Source organism: Drosophila elegans, unplaced genomic scaffold (assembly GCF_018152505.1).
Source record: "Drosophila elegans isolate 14027-0461.03 unplaced genomic scaffold, ASM1815250v1 contig_208, whole genome shotgun sequence".
In the NCBI taxonomy this organism is placed as follows: Eukaryota; Metazoa; Arthropoda; class Insecta; order Diptera; family Drosophilidae; genus Drosophila; species Drosophila elegans.
The window spans coordinates 3,728,640-3,752,188 of NW_024545578.1; the positions used below are offsets into that span (position 1 = coordinate 3,728,640).

At 36.5% G+C, this 23,549-nt stretch overlaps 1 protein-coding gene across 1 annotated transcript; it reads left to right on the forward strand.

The window, feature by feature from the left end:
* The first annotated feature begins 3,033 nt into the window (after positions 1-3,033).
* LOC108146431 lies at positions 3,034-14,886 on the forward strand. Its single transcript, XM_041708477.1, has 8 exons — positions 3,034-3,144; positions 3,234-3,371; positions 4,164-4,568; positions 11,850-11,911; positions 11,999-12,149; positions 12,593-12,689; positions 12,747-12,989; positions 14,507-14,886. Exons 1-8 carry the CDS (start codon positions 3,130-3,132, stop codon positions 14,665-14,667), a joined length of 1,272 nt encoding a protein of 423 aa, XP_041564411.1. The 5' UTR covers positions 3,034-3,129; the 3' UTR covers positions 14,668-14,886.
* Positions 14,887-23,549: the final 8,663 nt, after the last annotated feature.

Sequence of the window (23,549 nt, forward strand, 5' to 3'; positions counted from 1 at the left end):
AGTCTGCTCTAGTATGCTTTAACTGGACTTGGCTGGGTGTTCTGGTGTCTTGTGAGTGGCCTATGATTGTTCAAGGAATTTCCACACATTTAACTAACGGGTTAGTGCATATGCATACCTAGGAAACGAAACCTCTTATCAAGGAAGTTGCGAGAACTGGTTTAAGTCATTGCGTTATTAGTCAGCACTTGCAATTGAAAGTTTAGGGGAAATGAACTATGGAGAAGTATTCTATTTAACAATCCAAACCACTCCCCAAGGCTTTGTAGTACCAATCCTACCTCTTCACCAAATATGGCTCAATCATCCATCAAAAGGCAATCAATTACTGCATTTTTGCTCGAATCCAACGAAACCTACTTTTTTAAAGTCTCGACTGCGAAAATTCAATTAATTGGCCATGGTGGTGCGTCATTTTCCGTAAACAAAGGACGTAATCAGATCGTGCTCTAATTCAGCCAGCCTAAGCTGAACTCCGAGATTCAGTTTGAATCACCAGGGGCAATGGTTAAAGGGGTTTGCAACAATTTTACATAACATACTTACAAGAAAGAAAAATAAGATATTCTTTTTATTTTTAAACTTTTTTATATAAAATTTAAAACTGGCATTGTGGAAATTTAACAATGTAATTGTGTCCACTTTAAAAATGTAAAATTATAGAAATAAGACACAAAGGATTAATACTTTGTAAATAGCCGGCATAATTTAATTTTGTGTTTATAGTGCTCCTCTTTCTTAACAATTAATGTACATTTTCAATTGTATATTGGATAAATCATTTTTAAACCTTAAGGCATTTAAGGTAGGTTTCTAAATTAAATCGATTTTAAAAGATTTAAAAGGTTTTAATAATTAGAAAATTTTAATATTTAGAATAATCATCTATGCTTTGCTTGGAATTAAGTATCTAATTTAACTAAGCCTCTATCTTTTATGAACCTCCTTTCACTAAGGTATTCCATTTTTTTGAATTTTTTTAAATTAGCTTGAAACTGCATAAATGAGATTTTAAAATATGGAAACAAGATACAAAAAAAACAAATTTTTTCTTACTTATCATCCTTATTAAGTTAGTTATAGTACCCCTCTTGAAGTTACGCTTCTGACTCCAGACCATTGCGATTACAACTGTTAGTGATCCGTTACACGTCGTTTGCCGTTCGTCGTCGCTGTGTCGTGCTAACCTTGAGATGATTACTTCAATTTTTTTAGTTTGCGATGCCCAGCTGGGCGTAGAGCGGTAGGGGGGTCCAAAGGGGGAAGGGGAATGGCAGAGCCGAGCTTACTAATTCGAGACAATTTATTAAATGAGGCAAAGCAGGGCAAGTACATAGCATAAGCCCAGCAAATATGCCATAAAACAAAGCAAGGCAGCCCCGAAAATATGACAAAACAAAACGCTATTTTTTATTTTTGTAGTTTTGGCCTGGTAATGAGTTTGGGGCTGCACTGGCGGATTTTTTGGCCATAATGATGTGGCGCCATGCTGCTCCCCACTTCCACAGCGTCTTCGGGTGTTGCCCTCTCTGTATCAAGACCCTCTTGCCTTCCCATTTGCGCAAGATTGGTTTAATAAGCAAAACGGCCTACATGGCAATTAAAAAAAATTGCAGTAGGAACAAGACTAGTGCACTGGAAAAACATTCACCCACTTTTTCATTAAGCAATCAATAAATGCGTATTAATAAAAGTAAGACTTTTGGAACATAAAACAGAAAATTATTGTTATATTAATTTAAAGCATTTTGACATTGTTATTTGTTATCAGTAATTTAAAAATGGCCAACATCAAAACGAAATCGCTGTACTAAAAACTACAATATTAGTTAAAATATGGTATAAATCCGTTATTGTTATTATATAATATGAAGGGCGTGGCCAACTTTATTTATTGAACAGGATAAAACTAACCTTAAAATAAATTCTTTAACTTATTTTTGTTTCACCTGAACTATTTGTTTTTTTTCAGCATCATAGGAAATGGAGAGCAATAAAAGGAACCATAAACATTGTGCTTAAATTAAATGCAATCTATTACACATTTAGTTTTGGTATTATTTTTCATTTTATACTGAATAGAAGGTTGAACTAGATTTTATTTATTGTTCAACAATCCTTGTGCCACAATTCTGCCCTATATTTTTAGCTATGTATTTTTTTGAAGTGCACAATAGCATTAGCTGGAAGTTTTTTTGATAGACGACGCCCGCTGTAAGCAAACAAAAAAAAAGAAACATAGAACATTGAAAACATCGTCTTGCAAACCCACGAAATAGACGAGCGAACAAATTGCAACATGCACTGAGGAAAAACTATGCGAGGGAAGATGAGGGGATGGAGGGGGGGTTGGGGAGCAACACCTCCGCCCACCGAAATGCAATTTTAACTTATTTCAGCCATTGTCTTATTTTATTCATAAGTATCCATGTTTACGGCTAATTTTATTCGTGCTCGAAGATTGTTTTGCGAGGGAGCCTTTGCTGGAGAGGCCATTTCAATTAAATCGTGATGGGCGATGGCAATATATAGATAGCTTACCTTTTTTTTCCGATCATGATTTCATAATTAATATGCCATAATAATGGCCAATTTGATATGTTAATGTTTGTTTAACTTTTAGCTGATAGAACGAACTGTGGTATCGAATGTCGAGTCTTATCCAATTTGAGGTTTTTCCCTTCCATTTCACAATTATTTCGTTTTCGATTTCGATTTGCATACATCTCGACGGAGTTATCTCACAAATCAGACAATTTCCAAAGACAAACCACAGCGAACGCCCGCTCCACATTCAACTGAACTTCACTCTCGTTTTCTGTTTTTTTTTTGTCTTCAAAAAGCATTAAATAATTGTGGATTGTTGAGTGCTGGTAGGGGAAGGGGCAGTGAAGGGGGTACCGCAACTTCTTGGGCTTCGCTCCGCAAAGCTTGGCTTGAATTGCCGCTGCTGACCGACTCGCATTCGGCTTTTTGTGGCTCGGTTCGTGTTTGGCTTGCTCGGGCGTTGTCTTGTATATAAAAGCGGCTTCCTTCTTGGTTCTAGTTATCAGTTGAATCCAGCTCAACGTACAGCGCACACTCTCGCGTCTACTAAATAATCCCAATAACTCAAAAACTCCATTAGCAATGGCATTCTTCAAAGTGAGTGAACAGGATAATCCGCAAAAGTGCCCTGTGATCTAATTAAAAATAACATTATAATAATAATAACCCACCCCCTTGTGATCTAGTCCCTGATCTGCCTGGCCGTCCTGAGCGCCGCCTCCGCCGGAGTCCTCCACGGACATGGTGGACATGCTGGTCTCTACGCCGCCGCCCCGGCCATCTATGCCGGCCACGGCCATCATGACGAGGGAATCGACTACCATGTAAGTACAAGAATACTCCAGAACAAGGGTTCCTGAATCCAAAAGGCAACATAAAAGATCTTTAAAGCTTTTGCCTCTTTGACTTACCCCTTTAAATCACTAAAAGTTGGTTAGACTTAAGCCAAAACTTGAATTTCTCTACTACGGAAATTGTAGTTAACTATAAAGTTAACAAGTAATAACAAAAGGATTGCGATAAAAAAAAAATTACCATCATTCTTTATTTTTAACTGACAATTTAAAAGTAAAAATTAAATTTAAATTTTTGAGAAAAAAAAAACAAAAAATCCAATTGTTAAATTTTAAAATTTAAGTTTTTAAGTATACCACCAGCAGCTATAAAATTTACCCGAGCTTGCCAATTTAGACAAGCATTTTGACCCAAAAAATTACTCATACGACATGTTAACCTTTTCCCTAAAAATTACTTATACGACTAGTAATTTTTATGCATAAAAATTGCTCATACGACCTGTAAACCTAGCCAAAAAGTTGACAAACACTCTCCGATGAGTTACAAACTTTAAGCCAAGCAATCAGGCAATCATACAATTATATATAATATGCCCTAAAATGGACACCACCAACAATCGGTGGCAGCCTTTCACCCACTCCTCTGCCAAAAAAACACAAGATGCTGGCCCAGGGTCATTGTGGCTTTTGACATTTGGCGATTTTCCCACGCCATGTCCATTAGCATAGAGTGGCGTGTGGCATGAACATTAAATTAGCACCCAAATATGCACTTTTCATTGAGTTTTTTTTTTTTGTTGTTTTGTGTAATCCATACAGGCCTACCCCAAGTACCACTACAACTACGGAGTGGCTGACTCGCACACCGGAGATGTGAAGTCGCAGCACGAGGTGCGCGATGGCGATGTGGTGAAGGGATCCTACTCCCTGGTGGAGCCCGATGGTTCGGTGCGCACCGTGGAGTACACCGCCGATGACCACAACGGCTTCAATGCCGTCGTCCACAAGACCGGACCCACGGTCCACCATGCCGCCCCCGCCGTGGTGGCCCATGCCGCCCCTGCCGTTGTGGCCCATGCTGCCCCCCAGTTGGCCTATGCCCCGGCCGTTGCCCACCATGTGGCCGCCGCTCCGGCTGTGCCCTACGCCGGATCCCTAGCGCATCATGCCGCCGTGCCCGCCTACGGATATGCCACTCACAATGCCCACGCGCATGTGGCCCACTACTAAGTTAGCCAGGGTTGGCCAACTGCACCACTAGCAACACCACCACCAACCACCAACCACCACCACTCTTCTGTAATTTATTTAAGCACGTTGACGACCTCACAAAACAAAGGATGATTTGAGCCTGCTACAAATACTCAGTACCCCAGTCATGTCCATCGCTTAAAGGGGATTCCCCCTTGCAGCATCTCTGTCTCCCTCTCCCTCTCACTCACACACACACACACATTGCCGTCTCTGTCTCAGCTTTCGCGCAATTCTCTTTTTTGTTTGTTATCCAAACTTCTCTTTTATTGTAAATATCGAAAAAAACGAAAAGAAACATGAGTGAAGGACAAACGCCCATCATGCCAACACGCCCACGAAGAAGAACCAAGCAACCTGCAAAAAGATGAAGAAAAACGAACAAAACAACAAAAAAAATTATAAAAAAACACATGTATTATAATAATTTTGTGTATACTTTAAGTTTGAAGCTGATACTGCTGACAATGCTATTAAATACAAAATGTAGAGAATTACAAAAATTCAATTATCTTTGGTTTTTATTTCGCTTAAGGATTTAAACAATTTTGTCTTGCTCGAACAATGATAAAGTTTGAATGTCTTAATTATATTTAAAATAATAATAAGAACTTGGTTTAACTTTTAATCCAACAAGGTTAAATCAATTTTGTCTTGATCAATCGATGATGAAATTAAGATGCTTATTTAATTTCTTTAGAAATTTGACGAGTATCAAAAGTAGTAACAAATAGACAAAATTAACCAAACTCAAATTCGAAAAATTGAACTTAAAAATTTGGCTAAAAAACTATATTGCTCTTATACAATTTTCTGTTGATCTCCTAAAATATTATTAAAACAAATTAAATAATATAAAGTTACAATAAATATAGGTAGAGCAATTCTAAAAATATTACAAATTCTTTAAATACGATCGATCTTATAAACATTGTATTCTTAACTCGCGTGGCTTTAATTAACTATGAATCAGATTGAAAAGCTGTTTTCCATTTCTGATCAAGAATACATTCACTTTCAATCAGTAATCGAATCTATCTATGGCTAATTATGGTTGCCATAAATTATGAAAGTTATGGAAATTGATGGGTAGAGCACTTCGTTGAGAGCACGTCACTTGATTGACAATTATCGAGCTGGCTAATTTGTGGGCGTGAGTGGAAAAGGTGAAGGTAAGCATCGTCGATTGATTAGCATTGGATCAGCCAATAATTAGTTGGTGTTTATTAAATTATAAACTTATCAACTGAAGAACTCTGACATCTGTACACGTGCATTTTATCTTAAGATCAGCTTTGATTTACCTTGACATACAATCAACCGGAATTTGCAATATACCAATATATGATTAATATGAATAAAACTTACATTAATATTTTAAGTGTTATTTCTTTTAAATTTAAAGATACAGATCTAAAGATATTAGAGTACATAAATATTAAATTAAATAGATTTTAACAAAACGCTATAAATTTCTTTAAATAAAATTGGCTGAGAGACTTAAGGATTCCTAATATTAATATTTTCTTTGACTTTTTTGTATACAGCTTTTAGGCTGTGTTTGTCTAACTAGCTTAAAGCTCGGATTTGAACATTTTATTTAGATGCTTAGATAAATATTAGACTTGAATGTATGCTTTTTGGCTGTTTTATATAATAGAAAAAAGGAAAGCCTTCTTTTATGCAGGTACTGTTATTTTTTTAATATTAATCTTATTAACTCATATTTAATTTCCAATATATTTGGATTTTTGGCTCATTTCCGCAAAAAAAACGCGCCGAAAAAAAATGTTAAATGAAAATATTGATCCTTCTTTCCAAAAAACAACTACAAATTACTTCAAACTAACATAGTTTTGCAAAAAGCCAATAAATTATAAAACAAAATTTGTTGTCTTCCTCTTATCGTATAGTTAATTGCTTAATAACAAATTCACAACTTGACAAGGTCAATGAGTGCCACTTGGATAACCACATTTTCCCTATCTATTTACGCACTTTTACTTTCAATTCCCCCACTGGAAGCCACCGCAGAAAGATGCCCCCGGTGGTGCTGCCCTCCAGTGCGGTCACAAGTTGGGGGGCGTCTTTCCGCTAAAGACAATAAACACATAAAACATAACTCTTAAAACATTTAAGTCACAAGAGATGAGTGTGTGTGTGTGGAGGCTTCCGCATGCAACAAATCTTCGCATTTCCGTCACTTTTAACGTGCGAAAGAAACTAAACAAAGCCAAATATTGATCTCTTAATGGGTACAACGTGGTTTCTGTTTAGACAAATGCCCAGCGATCAAAACAGAGACATCCAAGAAAATGGTTCAAAAATGCTGGGTGAGGGAAAAAAAATTTATCAGAGATCAGTGATCACCGAAGCGTTTAAATGTGCGCATTTTTTTTCTAGCCTTTTTTGGAGTTCAAATCCAAAACAAAAGGGTGAATCTCTCATACGTGGTCTCCATTAATATACTTGATACGAGAAATAAGACCGGACAGGTGACGCCTTTGGGGGGCGGATTCTCCAAGCAGTTAAGGTCGAAATGGGAAATGCCGGAAGGAAGTTTCCGCCGGCTAACTAGATCTCAGTTTAAGACAGGTGTACTATGCACTATACCTCTCCCTTGCGTTAAGACAAAATCTCAATGTCGAATAGAATGTAAAACTTGAATCTTGTATCTATAGCTGCTGCTCCAATAACCTTTAGTTAGCCAGCAACTTCTTCATACTTAAATGACAGTTACTAAAGTCTCGGCTTTATGTTTATCTTTCTGTTTCTTTTTCTGTTTTTCTGACTATGACTCTGACTCCGGACCAGTTGACATTCAAGATGACTGCCTCAATAAACTATCGCCAACACGTGCTCTCTATATGGCATCGATTGCACTTATTGTACCGCGGTATCTCGGTATCTGTGAAGCGGCAACATTAAGATGTAACCTCTAAGATATGCATCTAAGCTGAAGCTGATACAATTTATAGATAATAAAATACCTCGACTACTGGCTACTGGTTTTAAGAGATGCGCAGAGGGGCTAAGAAATGACTTGCAGATACATTTGTTTGTTGCACAGTGTCAAGTGATCGGATTTGCATTTGTATCCAATTTGTAGAGCTTGTGATAGGAAAAACATGTGTGTGTTATTTAGAAACCAATAATAAAACGTGACTTAGAAAAATAGGATACTGATAAGAACAAAATAAAAAGCTAGGCGAATTTGAATTAAATAGTATATGTTAAATGCAAATTTGCAAACTAATTAAATTTAATTATTAACTGGCGCATTAATCTAATAGTATTGAATTTGTAACGTCGGGATAATACCAAAAATCAAAAAATGAAATGTGTAAAAGAGTACAATATTATACAAGTTTAAAAAAATAAATTTATACGCAATGTGTAATAAAAAGAAATTTTTACTTAAATTAAATAGTAAAATAACCGAATTAATAGCAACTAAAATATATAAGTAAGTATTAATCAAAATATAATAGGAATTAACAAATTTTTTGTAGCACCTTTAAAATCAGGCAATATATTTTAAGGTACAAACATTTTTTTTCGTAATTTCCATATTACGCATACGCAGTGCTAGCCCCCAAAACTTAAGACTTCCACTTATTTTTCCAGCTCACTACAAACCACTGTCAAATGCTAAATGTCGTCTGTCTGTCTGCGTAATTGAAAAATGCCATTAATTGTTGATTAATGTTGGACAATGGGCAAATGATCGGACATTATTAAGCAGAAGTTAAGTAGAGGCGATCATAAATAATAAGAGCCAACGACAACCCATCTACTCAAGTCAGCAGTGCATAATCAGCATGTCGACTGTCAGAGTCAATTATATAACAATGTTAACTGGATTAGTTGGGCCGTTAATTTGATGCATGGCAAACAGTCTGCAGCAAATTGGCCGCCGAGGTGCGAAATTTATAGTATTGTAGTAGTAGTGGGCCAGCGGCGGAGGAAGAGTCGGACTTGTCAGAGGCAGCCATTCATTTGCATTTTATTGCCCCCAACGAATTTGCCACGGGTCATTCTGTAACAGGCTGGCCTGCTTAACAATGGTCACTCAATTGGAGATGCGGCAGTACAGCTGAAGGCACTGGACCATAGCCAACTAAGGGCGACAACAATGACAGCCGCAAGTTGGCAGTATTATAGCCGAGAAACAAGACCAAAAAAACCGCCCACACTCGACTTGCAACACCCCCACTTTATTCCATTCCCCAATGTTGCAAGCCCTTGTTGTCGAAGTGCTCCATTCCATTGTCAAATTAGGCAGTGTGCAAACAAGACGAAATTAGGTGACCAAAGTAAACCATGTCAAAGTCAGCAGCCTCGATCCAAGCTTATGACTCGTCTCTGGATTTGGCCAAAACTGCGACCTCATGGTAATCGCATTGCCAACTCCCCAGAGTGCCGTAGTTTAAACAGAATGATCTTGCCAATGAGGGGCCTTTCAGGCAATGGAAATGAGGCATATTCATGGAAGCAAAGGAATTCAATGTGACTGGAGTCTGGGTAGATCCTCAAGCATACTAATTTACAGCCATTGTATATTCTTTAAATGAACAATATGAAATGATATGATGCCTTAAAATATGGATAGGTTAATAATCATCTGCTGATCTTCAACACCCTAAAAAAAACTGAAAGTTTTTTAGAGATAAACTATAGACAGTATTAAAGAATAAGTGTGATACATTTTATGTATGTTTTAAACAATATCCTTCACAAAATAATTACGGATATTATTGAGCTTATAAAACTTGTATTATATGAAAACAGATGCCAACATAGAAGACAGCATCCGAATTCACTAAAGTTACTTTAAAAATACTTAAAACTAAACATGAATTTAAAGACATCTGCATATAACCATGAAGTTAAATTTAAACAATTATAACATTTTACTTCCTAATTCTAAATGCTTTGTTCCCATCCCACATAAACTTACCCCTTAAAATGCCGCATTTTAGAACATTTTAAAAGAATTCTTCTACGCCGTTTATGAATTTTCTTTTTGCTTTGTTGTTTTTTTAGCCGGTTAAATATATTTAAGTTAATTGCCAGAAACCAAAAACAATGCCCAGCCACGCACATGTCTGTCATGATGCCTGCTTACTCAGCAAAAAGAACGGGCTGGTAACTGCATATATGGAAAACCTTCAGAAAATACCGACAATCGCTGAGTGAATTTTCCCAAGTCTAGAGGTAAGTAGCAAAATGCTTCTTGGCGGCATGCAAATTGACTTAATCTAGTATTTAGTTTTACAAAAACCGCAGTCGAAGAGAGACAATTGTTTCCAAGCAAAGTCGAAGGTCTGTTGGTTTTTTCGGTTTTTTGGTGTGTTTGGTCGGGTCAGCTGCGGATTACTTCTGAAGCTCTCCTCGCATTTTAATTAGAGTCTTTAGCGCGCCCCTCGCAGCGGTTAATTGTGTGAAAATGCCCAAGAAATGCCGACCTGGACATTAAATAGCCCACATTATTAGCCGTACAAAAAGCTGCACTAACTACAAGTTAAGGCTTCTGCGGTCTAACAATAATTTGGATTAGCTTGTAGGCTGCCAGACAGACCGCAATTGGCACGTTCTCGTCTTGACTCAAGGGTGTGCAATAGCCATAAATTAAAGATTGAAAATCTGTCTCAAACGGCTTTTGTTGGGGTTGAAAGCCGCGTGGAAGACGAGTGCAATTTGCATAGTTTTTTGGCTCAGCTGAACTAATTTTAATTTTGTCAAAAGGCTTCTAAATTATGCGGTTTTCTGACTACATTAGTTTGTTTTGGAAAAAGCGTAACATTTAATTTATTTGTTTCACAATACTTCCATACCCTTAAAAGTTTGGAACAACCTACATCTGTTTAACAATATAAATTTGATTTATATTTTTAAATATAAATTATTTGTTTTAAGAAATGGCTTTTTTATATATTTTTTGTATAGTCCCAAGCTCGATTATATAAAACTATTTGTTTAGTGAAAAGGATTTGTAATAAAAAGTAAAATTACATAATGTAATTTAATTAACTAAGAATCGTTTTATTTATTTATCTAAAAGTTAATATAATTTCTTTTCAGTATTATCGGGCTGATTATTTTAAATTAAAATTTATTTTATTGACAGAGTTTTATCCTTTTATCAGATTTTTTAATAGTTAGTGCCTGAAATGTCAGATGCACGAATTCTTATGAACTACCACCATTTAAGTGACAAATAAAGTTTTGAAGATTTTATGAACATTTTGTATGGTCCAAACCAGATTTTTAAATACCTATTTAATTTACCCTTGTTTAAAATAGCTTTAATTCATCACAGTATCTTTAATCTATATTTTCTGAGTCATACTAATTGTTGTGCTCAAAGCAAAGGTCAGATTTGCCACAGCTAAGGAATACCATTTACTTAGAGTCATAAATTGTCCTGCTTCGAAGACGTGGCTTTCATTTTACCCCAGAATTGAAGCCAACTTTGAAGTCTAGTTTAATGCGCTTGACCTTCAGTTTGAATGCTGACAAAAGAGACAAAAGAGTTAATCGGGGTCCAGTTGTTTTAGAATTCGTACTGGTGGTAGTACTTGTTACTAACTTTAGCCGCTGCCATTGAAGTAGATCACTGAGAATTTCGCATGTGCCGAATAACTAGGGCCTTATTGTGCTGCAAATTGCAACTTGACCCGATTTGCGTTTGATTTACATTACTTTTCGGTTCTTGTCAGCGATTTATTTCGGTATCGGTATCGGTTTCGAGTTCTTTTGGCAAGCATTAAGTTGTTAAGTTTAAATTGGCCAACAATCATTTCTTGCAGAAAACAAGGAAGGAAATTAATGATTAACTCGGAATGATTAATCTGGCATAATTCTGGTCTGCAAAAGAGAAGTGATTGTTCCAGTTGACTTCATTGTGTGGCGTAGGATTGGCAACGGATTTTGAGAAATGTGTCGCAGATCGCCCGACAAAATCACACAACGCCACCCCATTCAGTGGATACAGCGTACTGTATACAGTATACAGTATAGTGGATGGATTGGCAACATCCCATGGAGCAGCAGTAGTGTAGTAGTCCATGCTGCAACTCTATTTCCATTCACATGGAGAAGACTGGATCACCATTCGCCACAGCCGAGTGACTGAGAAATTCAAGAGTCTTGGCATTGTGGCTGCCCTCTGTCGACTTCTCTGCCGGCGTCGACTTCGCTGCCCGCGGCTTTCGCACATTTCGCGCTTATTTAATGGAAACTTGCTTTTAGAATCGCCACAGTATTCCGGGCAGCTTTGCGGTGTTTGTATCTGGTGCCGTTGAATTACTACAAGTAAATTTTTGATAAAATTCGAAAAAAAATCCCTATCATAGTGAAGTGTTTACTAACGGATACGCAATTTGGTGTTTATTTTTAGCAAATATTTTTCACGTTTCAAACGCATTTGAACCAAAAAGTTTATATTTCCTAAAAAATAAAATGGCAAACTTCGTGTGCTTCGTGATCCTTTCGTTGGCTCTGTTCGCCAGTGTTGCTGTGGCGAAGCCAGGATACGCATTGGACTATTATGTGAGTTTTGAAGTGGAATATTATTAAGGGCTTAGCCCTAAATAATTTAAAGAGTAAATAAATAAGGAATTTTTTGATTAATTTTTGTGTTTGAAAATAAAAAGCTTATATTTAATGTTTCTTAAAATGTGTTTAAAAGTTACATAAAATACAGTACAAATAATGAGTTTCCATTGCTTCCAAATAAAATTTCTTTAAGAGGAAGGAGATCCTTATATAAACTTTATTTTAGTTTATACTACATTACCATAATACATATGGTTCACTCATTACGGTAACAAATGCTTAGTTAATTTAAGTAGGTGTTTTGATTTATATAACAATATTATAAAATAATTTAGTATTTATTTAAAGGCACTAGTTCTGAAATTTCGGAATAATCTGTTTTTTTTCCTTGAAATTTTCTAAGAAATTCTAAATTTATTTTAAATTTTTGTAACCAGGACCATCCCAAATATGCCTTTAACTATGGAGTGGCGGATCACACCACAGGAGATGTAAAATCGCAGCATGAAACTCGAGATGGCGATGTAGTCAAGGGTAAATCAAATACAGATAAATCAAAGTTTTTTGTATTTCTATAGTGCTGTCCTTTAGGTCAATACTCTTTGGTTGAACCCGATGGTTCCATCCGCACTGTGGACTACACGGCGGACTCCATTCACGGCTTCAACGCGGTGGTGACCAAGTCGGGACCCACTGTGCACGCCCAGGCGGTGGTGGCCAATCCCATTGTGGCCCATAAGCCCATTTTGGCCCACTACGAACCACAGGTGGTGAAGCACGTGGCTCCGGTGGCTCATCATGCCCCACTGGTGGTGGCCTCCCCGGCGCCCTATGGTGAGTAAAAAACTTTTGGGGAGGGTACACTGGTAAAAATCGTAGTAAATCAATGTATTTTATACTCAGTTTAAATGGTTTTTTTTTTGTAATTGATTTCTAAATTTTAAAATTTAATTTATATAAAATTTTGTTTTCACTAGACAGATATTTATTTTAAATTTTTATTATTTTGTCAGTCTTTATATGGTTTAAGGGAGATTTAGGGATCTAAGGTTTTATAGAATGGCTTAGCAGCACCTTCCATAGTTGGCCTTCACCTCTGGTGGCACCACTTCTTACCCACGCTCCTAAGTAGTCACCCTCTTTTGTGGTTCCACCCACCCATTCCCACTTGTTCTCTGATTGCTTTTCCAGGCATGAACACATATCGCATGCTCAAGCTGTTCAGGCGGCATGCCAACTATCTGAACAATCAGTATCGCAAATTGCGCCCAGACGAAGACGACTACACCAACGATGATAATAATGATGATCTGGGTTTTGACGCTGATTACTATGCAGCCTACTGACAAAAGTTCTGTGATCTGTCTGAATATCTTACCATAATTGCATTGTAATCTCATCATTTCTAGCTTGGGTGGCAGTAGTTGCATTGGCAATTTCATTCAATAAATTGTAATTAGTCTTACATTTGTGGCCAGTCAGGCAGCTAAGCTGAATCATGGCTTGTAAACTGGGTTGGAAATGTGTAACATCATATGGTTGACTAATCCGCCGACGACACGCCTCTTTACAGTGGGTTACCTCACTTTGCTCCGATCGTAGATCGTAGCCCAAAGATCTAGCTTTGTTTATGCACTTTCGGTTTCGAATTTCCCACACAGATTATGTCAGGTGCATCATCTTCCAAACGAAAAAAAAAAAAAAACACAAACATCCAACCGCAGCATAATTTTCACGAAAATTGCCGCCGTTTCTTCTTCTTCTTCTTCGGCACTTTTCCCTTCACCCAAAGACTTTAGCATAATTTTCTCAATGTCGCAATGCCTTGGGCCTGGGAATACACCTGAATACATGGTGAATACACACTCATGTGAAAACTCATAATTGTTGTGGGTGCTGCGGTGCAATTTTAATTGAGAATTATCAGCACAACGCACAGCGAAAGAAATCAGCGCTTAAAACAAAAGACTTAGGCAACGAACTTGTTTGCATACAAAACGGTTAAGCAAAACAAAAAAAGCAAGAAGGCAAAGGAAAACAAAACCAAACAAAACAAAAAAGAAAAACAGCACCTGTGACCAATTGCCTGACAAATTCGTGCACAAATAAATTATTTGCAATGGGGCCTAAAGAAATGGCAAAGAAAATGCCTTGGTCAGCATTGAATTGTTACTTTATTTGTCTTCGCCAGTTGAGCTACTTACCAACAATGGCAAAACGGTTAACAGCTGTTACAGCAGTTTACTTCTCGTTTTTTTTTGTCGGTCATTATTACAACAGCGCCGGAGAGCGAAATAAATTTAAGTCAATCACAAAAAAGCTAAAGTTTCTATATGTATTCGATCTTCAAGTGGCCAAGCACTATGCTCCGACGGCGGCAGCTGCACCCATCCACTACGACTACGACGATGGCTACTACAACCAGGGCCAGCAATATGAGTACATTCCCCAGTACGACCAGTATAATGGACACTACGGCCATTATGCGAGTCCCTACGCAGGTCACTACTAGTATGGACGGATGCATTTCGTAGTCGTTTAAGCCCACTTAGTTCGTACACCACCCCGGAAATTCAACGGATTCTCTCAGTGTAGCTTGCAAAGGAGCTTTGAGATCTACGCTACGCACGAACGAACAAAAGGGAACAACATCAAGGTTAATCTTACTTAAGTTATGTAACAAATTTGTAAAATAAATATTCGAAAAAAAGTTTAAGTGGAAATACAAAAACTAAGTGTGTTTTCTTTGGTACTTTTGCTAGGTTTAAAATTATTTGAGCCCACTTAGTAAGTCCGCCTCGAAAATTCATCGAATTCTTCCAATGTAGCTGGCAAAGGAAGAAACAAAAGAAAACAATATCAAGGTTAATCTTAGTTAAGTAATGTAACAACAATTAATTTTGATCTTATTCCATTTTCGAAAAAAAATCAAAGCAATTCTTGTTTTTCAAAAACACCCAAAAATTGATTTTAGTTTGTTGTTAAAAGATACTTGTAGTAAATTCCATTTTGGCTCAAATAAAGTATAATAACCCTTGAAAAGCCAGTCGAAAGGGAGCACTGGATTTGTTTAATTTAAATTTAAATATAAGTTTTTGCTTTTATTAATTATGGTTTAAAAACTGATAAAAAAAAAACTTACGTTGATATCTTGTTCTTCCTCATTGATTTTAAATGCAACTCAGTAATTTCTAATGAGCAGATGGCTTAAATTAATTAAAATGCAGCTATCAGATTCCGATTTCCATGTTGGCGTTACAATTTACACTTAGCAAAGCATTAATTCAGTTTACACTACCCATTTGGGGAAGCTTTAATTGATATGTCTCATGGCCAATTGAACGCTCCAAAAGCTTTGAATTTTATTACCGCAAAAATATTGCCATTCAATATTCAAAGTTTTTCGTTTCCGTTGGCGTTTTCCTTCAACAAAAAAAAAACAAGACATTTTCACGGTCTGCAAATTTGTAACTCTATCTTACATAAGCTTGTTTTTTGTTCAACTTCTGTTTTGGGGTTTTCTTTGTTTTGTTTGTTTGGATGGCCCATTTCGCTGACTTAATTGCGGGTCTCAAGATTTTTCTTCCGGTGGCTCTGACTGACCCGCCAAATGGTCAAAGTGCCAACTGCTAATAAAGCTTTTTATTTAAGTCAAAAGCTGGGCATAGAAAACTTGTCTTAAGCTACAAGACAAGGTTTTGAAATTCACTTAATTTTGTTGCCAATTTTGCTGCCTACTTTAAGGGATTCTATTTTTGAGCTGAAAAAAATTAAACAACTTTTGCCTGCTATAAAAAATGTTGTTCACTACAGCCATAACTGTCTATAATATGCATTTATGTGCAATTTTTATTTGATTTTCTCTTGGTCAGCAGTGAACACACATTGTGACACCGCAACGTATACTTAATAATTCAGCAAAATATCACTCATAAGACTGGTAAACTGCATATCTAAGCTGTAATCTTGAGCGGCTGCTAATCTGCGTACACGAGACAACATAGAATTAGCCAATCGCTTAATTAACAAATAAATTGAATTTGGATATGATCTTAATAACTGTTAATGGTTCTGTCTGATTGTTATTGCCTCCCCCCCTGAGCCACCAAAACAACCATAGCTGTCTAGCATCACGCAATGGATTATTCTAATTATTTTTATTTTTTTATTCTTTTATTGCTGTCTATCTCTGGTCAATTACACAACGGATGTGAATATATCCACTAGTAAACTGGAAGCGTCTTCTGAGCGTCGTGTTTTTGTGGCTCAAGGTTATGGGCCAAGAACTGGTCTCGCAGGCAAACATTTCTCGGTACGAGTTGCTTTGCATAAAACGTAGATTAGCCCGCTCAATATGTAAGTTATGAGTTGCATTTGCCGGACAAAGTATTATACAAAATTGTTCCAGTGTTATTACATCAGAGTGCAGCGCGTTGAGCCATGCTTGCCCAATCCCAGTACCAAATCATTTGGGCGCATTAGGATTGAATTAAAATTGCTGGGATTGTGCGGGCCCCAATGAAAGTGACAATTAACAAACCAAAACTGAAGCTGTTAAATAAAAACTGTTTTTTTTTTGTTGTGTTTGCTCCGGACAGGCCGTCGTCGCCTGAATTTCCTCGAGAGGTCTGAGGCCCGGAGCAAATGTCTTAAAAGTCAAACTTCAATTACACCAAACGCCAGTAGCCAACTCCTATATATAAAACATATGGCCATATACATAGATGTGGAGTATGGAGTATATATGTTCGGCACACAGGTTGCCAAAGTGGACAATTTAATGTGGCTGTCATGTTAAATGCCAAGCCAATAATTTAAGCCTCATTTTTCGTGGCTAAGAAATGTTTCAGCTTGGTGGCAAACAGTTCAAAGGAAATCATGAAAAATTTCCAAATTGAAATGAGAAAATTCAGCAAATAAATAGAAAAATGAAGTGAAGAGTATTCAGAAAACCCCTAAAATCATTTTAGCATTCAAATCAATTTTATAAACACTTTTTAAGATTATTTTAAGGAAACAGAACTTGAAAATGGAAGTAAATTAAAGTATGTAATTGAATGGATTACTACTTTAATTTACTTCTATTTACTCTCGGTGTACAGATAAGTTAAATTTAAAGTTTTATTTTATGTTAATATGTAACTATCTTTTTTATGTATTATCTTATCTAAATATGTACATTTTCGATAGCCAACCCAATTAATATTTCTAGCTATTAAAAACTACAGTTAAACAAATTTGAAAAAAAACTGTGGAGCAGTTTTTAATTTATTTTTACCTATTCAATAAAAATGTTATTAGACCCAAACCAAATTTAATCTTGCAACCAATTTGTAGCCATAAAATTCTTTGCTGAAAACCAGATTAACTAAAAAATAAGGAAAAACTACAAGAAACGATAAACCTAGTATCCAATTTTAATCTACCACTCAAACGTAATAAATCTTTCGGGCAAAGTCCAATTGCATTTCATTAACAGTCAATTTAAAATAATCAACCATGATTACTTCCGTCTCGTGGAAAAACAAACTAACTTATTAATTGAACCCAACCACGTGCCCAACTCATAGTTGATCGGCATCGATCAGACTTCGATCATTCGAAGCGATTTGTGCAACCACAAATAAATCTATTTTTGCAAACCCTCTTGAACCGTGTTTTGAAAACCGCAAATAATGTTTTCCAGTAAACAAATGTATTTTTTTGCTGTGAGGCTGCGCAAAATTAAGTCATAAAAAGTTAGGCAAGTTGTGAGCATCCGTGAAACCGGCTAAACTGAAAGCACTTTGGCATCTATTATTGACTTTAGAGGCTGTTTAGTTGCTGCTGCTTGAATAGTTGCCAAATTCAGCATTCAAGCATTACAAAGCACCGAAGTAAGATATAATGGTAAAGTAACTATTTTGTTTAGGATTCTATTGATGCCCATGTGACCGTGTTGGTCGTAAAGATGCAAAGCCACACGACCCTTTCAAAGTGATTGTTGTCGCTGCTGGGACACGTTTTTTGGTGTGTTTTTTGAAAAATATTGCAAAATGAGTTATAAACATGTGTATGCCTGTGTTTGTGTCATTGACTCATGGAACAGCAAACCAGAACATTTAGTTTAGGGGGTACACCGGGTATTACTCCTTATTGAAAATATTTAAATAAGCAAAACAAGTCTATGTCAGAAATGGATCGCCAAGTAATTCAATTTTATAGCTATGTACATCTAATTCAACATATTGAACAGATATTAGTCATACTTAAAAAAATATTTTTAAAAACCATATCAACTGGTTTTAGTATGAAATTTTATTAATTAATTGTAATTAAACAGAAAGGAAAAGAGATAATGAACGCTTTAATATTTTACGAATGAAAACTCGTGAGTAAATAATTACTGTAATCTATTCTCTAGTTACATGAGCTGTCGCCAGTTTTTTATGTGTTTTAGTCTCTTCATATCATATCATTAGATCATATCTATGAAACATGTTAAGACAAGGTAAGAAAACATTAAAACTTGTTTATGCTAAAATTCTAATGTCATGTACTTATTCTAAATCGTATAGACCCCACCTACTCTCTAATTACATCCAAGCTCAGGCAGCTCCATTTGATGCGTCACTTTTACTATCGGCACTGAAAAATCTAAGCTCAAATTCGCAAAACCGAAAAATAAGCAGCAGTCGCGAGAGTCTGAGATATATATATTGGGGGATATATGGCGGGGATATAGAGGGGTGGCTATGGTTATTATTGCAATGGATTTTCGGATTTTGCAAGGCTGCTGCCTGCTGCCGATCACTGATGCAGTTTTGTTGCCCTGTTTTGTAGCCAGTTTTTGTGTTTTTGTGTTTTGTGTGTGATGTTTGAAACTAATTTGCGGTTACAAGAGTCGTTTTTGTGTGTTCATAGCCCAAAGTGCGGCATCATGCCCTTTTGTTCGCTGCTGGGTGCTTTACCATATTGAATCCAATTCAGGGAACTGAACTGCTCGCAATTTCTGTGTGCCAGCCAAAAGTTAATTAAATCACACACCGGGCCGGGGAAGAATTGCAAAAGAGAATGATCTAATAGTTTATTTATGCACACACGAATAAGCATATATAATTATGGGGCACCACGATTTTCGTGGTGACAATCTAAAATCCCAGACTCAGGCTCAAACTCAGACACATCTCATCTGCCGGCTGTCGTAAATACACCCAAGAGCACTTCAAACACTTCAGAGCAAGCGTGGCAGCCCAGTAAAGTGGTTCAGTTTTCAAGTGTTTGCCATTGATATTACGACCCACACATAGCAACTAGCAACTTGCAACCAGCAACTTTGCAACTTTGCAACTTGCAACACAAAAGTAAGTGGCTCTCTGTAAAAAAGGAAGTAGTTTGATTATTTCTTTTTTGTGGGAAACCTCCTTAATTTCGGTACTTTCATTTCTCAAACATTCAACAAAATGATGAAAAATCTTATTAAAACAAGCCCAGAAATCTGTTACAATTACTCAAAGTTTTTTTTTCCAAAATTTGCATAAAGCAAAGTTCAATAACATAAATTGCCAGACATCAATATCGCTTTTTTAGATTCGTTTTTCACGTTGAGCTTGATTTTTACCTTCGAATGGCCAAGGAAATTGAAACTTTCATATGCACAATTGGTTTTCCATGAACTTAACTTTGCCTGCGTCCAGATTTTTTTGTTTTTTTGGGCAACTTTGGCCTTTTTCCGCAATTGTCACATGCAATTGTCATTGCCATGGCTTGTGGCTCTGTTTTTTCGATTATTTTTTGTGACTCGAGATTTATATTTGCCCGGTGCCCATTTGGAGCACATTATGTAAATTCGGTGCATTTAAAACGGGTTTCAATTTTGTCGGTTTGCCGGAGCTCGGTTGTTCGCAACATTTCTGCGATTCGTATCGCATTTGAGTGCTTTTCGGCCCGCTTTGGAGCTGTCCTAGCCATGCATTTTAATTGGGAAGTGCAGTGCAACACGACGTGGCCAGGAAAGGCCATAAAAGGCCTGCTTTTTTTTTTGGTTGCTGGAGACTGGGAACTGGGGAAGAAAGGCCCAGCCAAGTGTGGTCACGAGTGCGGCCTTGAAAGCGGTCTTCTTCTACGGTACCCATGACATTATGCAATCCCCAATCGAGATCTCGTAGAAGGGGAAGTGAGTGAACCAGGTCGCTGAATTTAGACAACAGACACGAGATGGCGGCTTGAAATTGCGGAAGATGAAAAGGTAGATTATGGCCGTAATTGTCGTAGAATGCTGCCCAACGTTTAATGCGTCTCCTAAACAAAAACACGACAAACCAGACAAGATCATAAAAGTTTATTCAACTTGCCAACTATTTTCACAGGCTGCTATAGGGATGTTAGACTAATGATTAAAGCGATGTTAATCATTTTAAGTTCAACCCATTTCTGGAAACTTTATAAGTTCATAAAAACGTTTAAAGCTTGTAATGAGTTGTCTTTAAAAATCACGCTATTGAGAGTAAACTCAAGTCAATACTTTATATTTTATAAAAAAAGATTCCTTTTATTTGTTTGTTTAACTAAATAGAATTGTAAATCATAGTTAAATCGTGTTATGAGTTCAGAAGATTTTTTATTTATGTAATTCAACACAACAATGTAAGCTCAAGAGATCTGAGAAGTATTTTTTTTAATTAAAGTAATTCTTTTAAATTGCCTAAATGAAGCTGGGCTTAAAAGAAGTATGCGACAGCCCGTAATTTAATTACATTTTTCAATTATTTTTATTTATGCCATAATTTTATAAATACAGAAAAATTGTCAATTATTGTTTTCAATCAGTATGGTCGTTACAAATGACCTTTTTCTGCTTATAAATCCTTTATAACATTTTTATGTTCGTTTTGTGGTTTATTTTAAAAACTAGTTGTTAATGAAGCATTTAAAGAGAAATATACTATTACTGTCGAATTTAGCTGCACTCATCAAAAACGAATAACAATTTGTATTTTAATATTCGATTTGTTTCTTATATTGAAAAGAAATTATTCATTAATTTAAATGATAGTTCTGCAATACACCTTTAATTAAAACTTTCCTTACAATTTTACTGTGGTTAGCTTGTGATCATAAATACATACAAGTATTCATTGCAATATTCAAAATGCTGTCTTTATAAAGATAAAGATAATTTTCAAATTAAAACTTATTGTTTTTCTGTCTAGGTACTTTGAAATTGAATTCATTCCAACTGAAGCAACAATAATAATACCCGTATAAACTTACGATCATAAAGGCATAAACAATTATTATTGCAATATTAATTTTACTGTGTACATTAAAAAGACATCGATTAGTAATTTTGTAATAATTTTCAACAGTGCTATTCAGTTAAAACTTATAGTTTTTTTGTCTATGTACTTTGAAATGTAAGTCCTTTCTAAATGAAGCAATAATTGACAAATATATTTTGATTGTGGTATTTAAGAGCTTTCTCTGCACGCCCATATTGCACGCCCCTTTTTTTTCATTTCACCTGTCATTTCATCTTTTCCCCAGTTGGCAGTTAAACGAAGTTCGCAATTTGCAGTAACTTCCCCCAATTTACTATAAGGCCTAACGGCAGCTTAGCGCAACATTGGCGGCGACATTGGCTGTGATTGTGATTGTGATGATGTGAAGTTGTGAAGCTGCGAACTGTGGCTGCTGTTGCCCCCCAAGCGATTGCTATTAAGATAACAACAAATAGCATTGACTAAGGTTATATATCTGGGCACGACGAAGCGGCGGGGACGACAGTATATGTAGGTATGGTATAGCCTCCGATCTCGCAATGCTATACTGTATGCTTGACGTGCAACTGGACTGGGCACCCGCATAACTAAAGTTGGAGCTGCAGTGGCAGTTCATTATGTAAACAAAGCAAGGAAAACAAGAAATCTGGCCACAAATCAATAGAAAATGCAAGTGTTTTTATTTTATTCGCATCAACGTTTGCGTTGGCTTCCGACCGACTGGCAAAGCGACTGACTGACCGAGTGCGACTGTCTCTGTTTTCAACTCTGGATCTTTGGATCTCTGGATCTCTGAATCTCGATTTTCAGCCGGGCCAGAAAAATAACGCCAACCCGGTCCAGTTATGAATAAACATTCGCCGCATGTTTGTCGGGCCTAATGCGGCGCGTGTGTCTTTTGCCAGCCTGGTAAAATGGTAAACTTGGTAAATGGTAAAAGAAATGGTTTGTCGTCCGATATTTCGCTCTTTCGCCATTTCATTTTCATTTTATTACATTGCAATTAGCAAGTCAAACGAAACAAGTGGTCCTGGCTCAGCCTGTTTTTTTGATTTCTTTGGGTTGTTTTTCCCCAGTGCATTTGGCATTTAGGCAGTCAGAGATGGGCCGAGAAAACGTGCCCTGACCCAGCGTAGATTGTAATCGGTTCGGTTCGACTGTGAATTATGGAAGTCAGGCAGTCAGCCAGTCAGCCACCCAACCGACCCCGCAATTAACGACAGTTTGGACGGGCCCAGTTTCGGGTGCCAAGATTCGTGGCCCAGAGGGATCCAGTCAACATCAAGCATTCAGCATCCAGCATTCAGCCAGATTAATCTAGTTAGCTGCCATTGCGCAATTGCAGTGGGCGTATGCGTAGTCCAGCCCATGGCCAATCGAAAGTTGCAGTAGCGGCCTAATTAGACAATTTCTTTATTACCAACGAAGAATCCGAGACTGCACAGTAAAAGAAAATTACTAAGAATAATTTAATAATATCTTTAATTTGCAGTATTTTAAAAACTGGTAACTTAAAAAAAATCTCAGCTTAAATGGTTTATATTTTACAAAAGAAGTTATATTTACAAACAGGTAATTTTGCATTTAATTTTAAGTTATGATTATTTATTTACGATTACGATTTTAAATTTATCAATTTTCCAATATTTTTACAAATACCAAAGAAACAATAATTACAAATTAGAAATGTTCAATTAAAAAAAAAGTATAAGTGGTTAACAAATTTTAAGCAGATATACTTCTGGATATTATGATAAATAAATACCTATTTTAAAATTATCGATTTACCATTTTTTCCAATTGCAAGTAATATTTACAAATAAGCAAATTTGGCTTTTAAAAAAGTATACAAGCGATTTAAATGTAGATAAATGAAATAAGAACATAAATTCATAAATGAAGATATAAAGGAATGAAAAAATAAAAATCTTGTTGGCACTTATCATATGATTTCTTTCGGTGCTTGGTTGTTATTGCAGCCTTTCACAAAGGCCCCGAGGCAATTACAGCTGTAACCAATCAAAAGGGCATTGGTTTTTATGAACTGCAGAGCATCCGAGTGGGAAGACCTGGAACAAAACTGGGCAGAGGCGATGGCGATGGCGATGGGGATGGTGATGGCGTCACCTGCTGT

Bases quoted from the DNA above. Each gene is read 5' to 3' on its own strand.
- LOC108146431 (XM_041708477.1), top strand. The intron at 11,912-11,998 runs AGTAAATTTTTG...TTTATTTTTAGC, and splicing joins GGTGCCGTTGAATTACTACA to AAATATTTTTCACGTTTCAA. The intron at 12,990-14,506 runs GTGAGTAAAAAA...TCGATCTTCAAG, and splicing joins GGCCTCCCCGGCGCCCTATG to TGGCCAAGCACTATGCTCCG.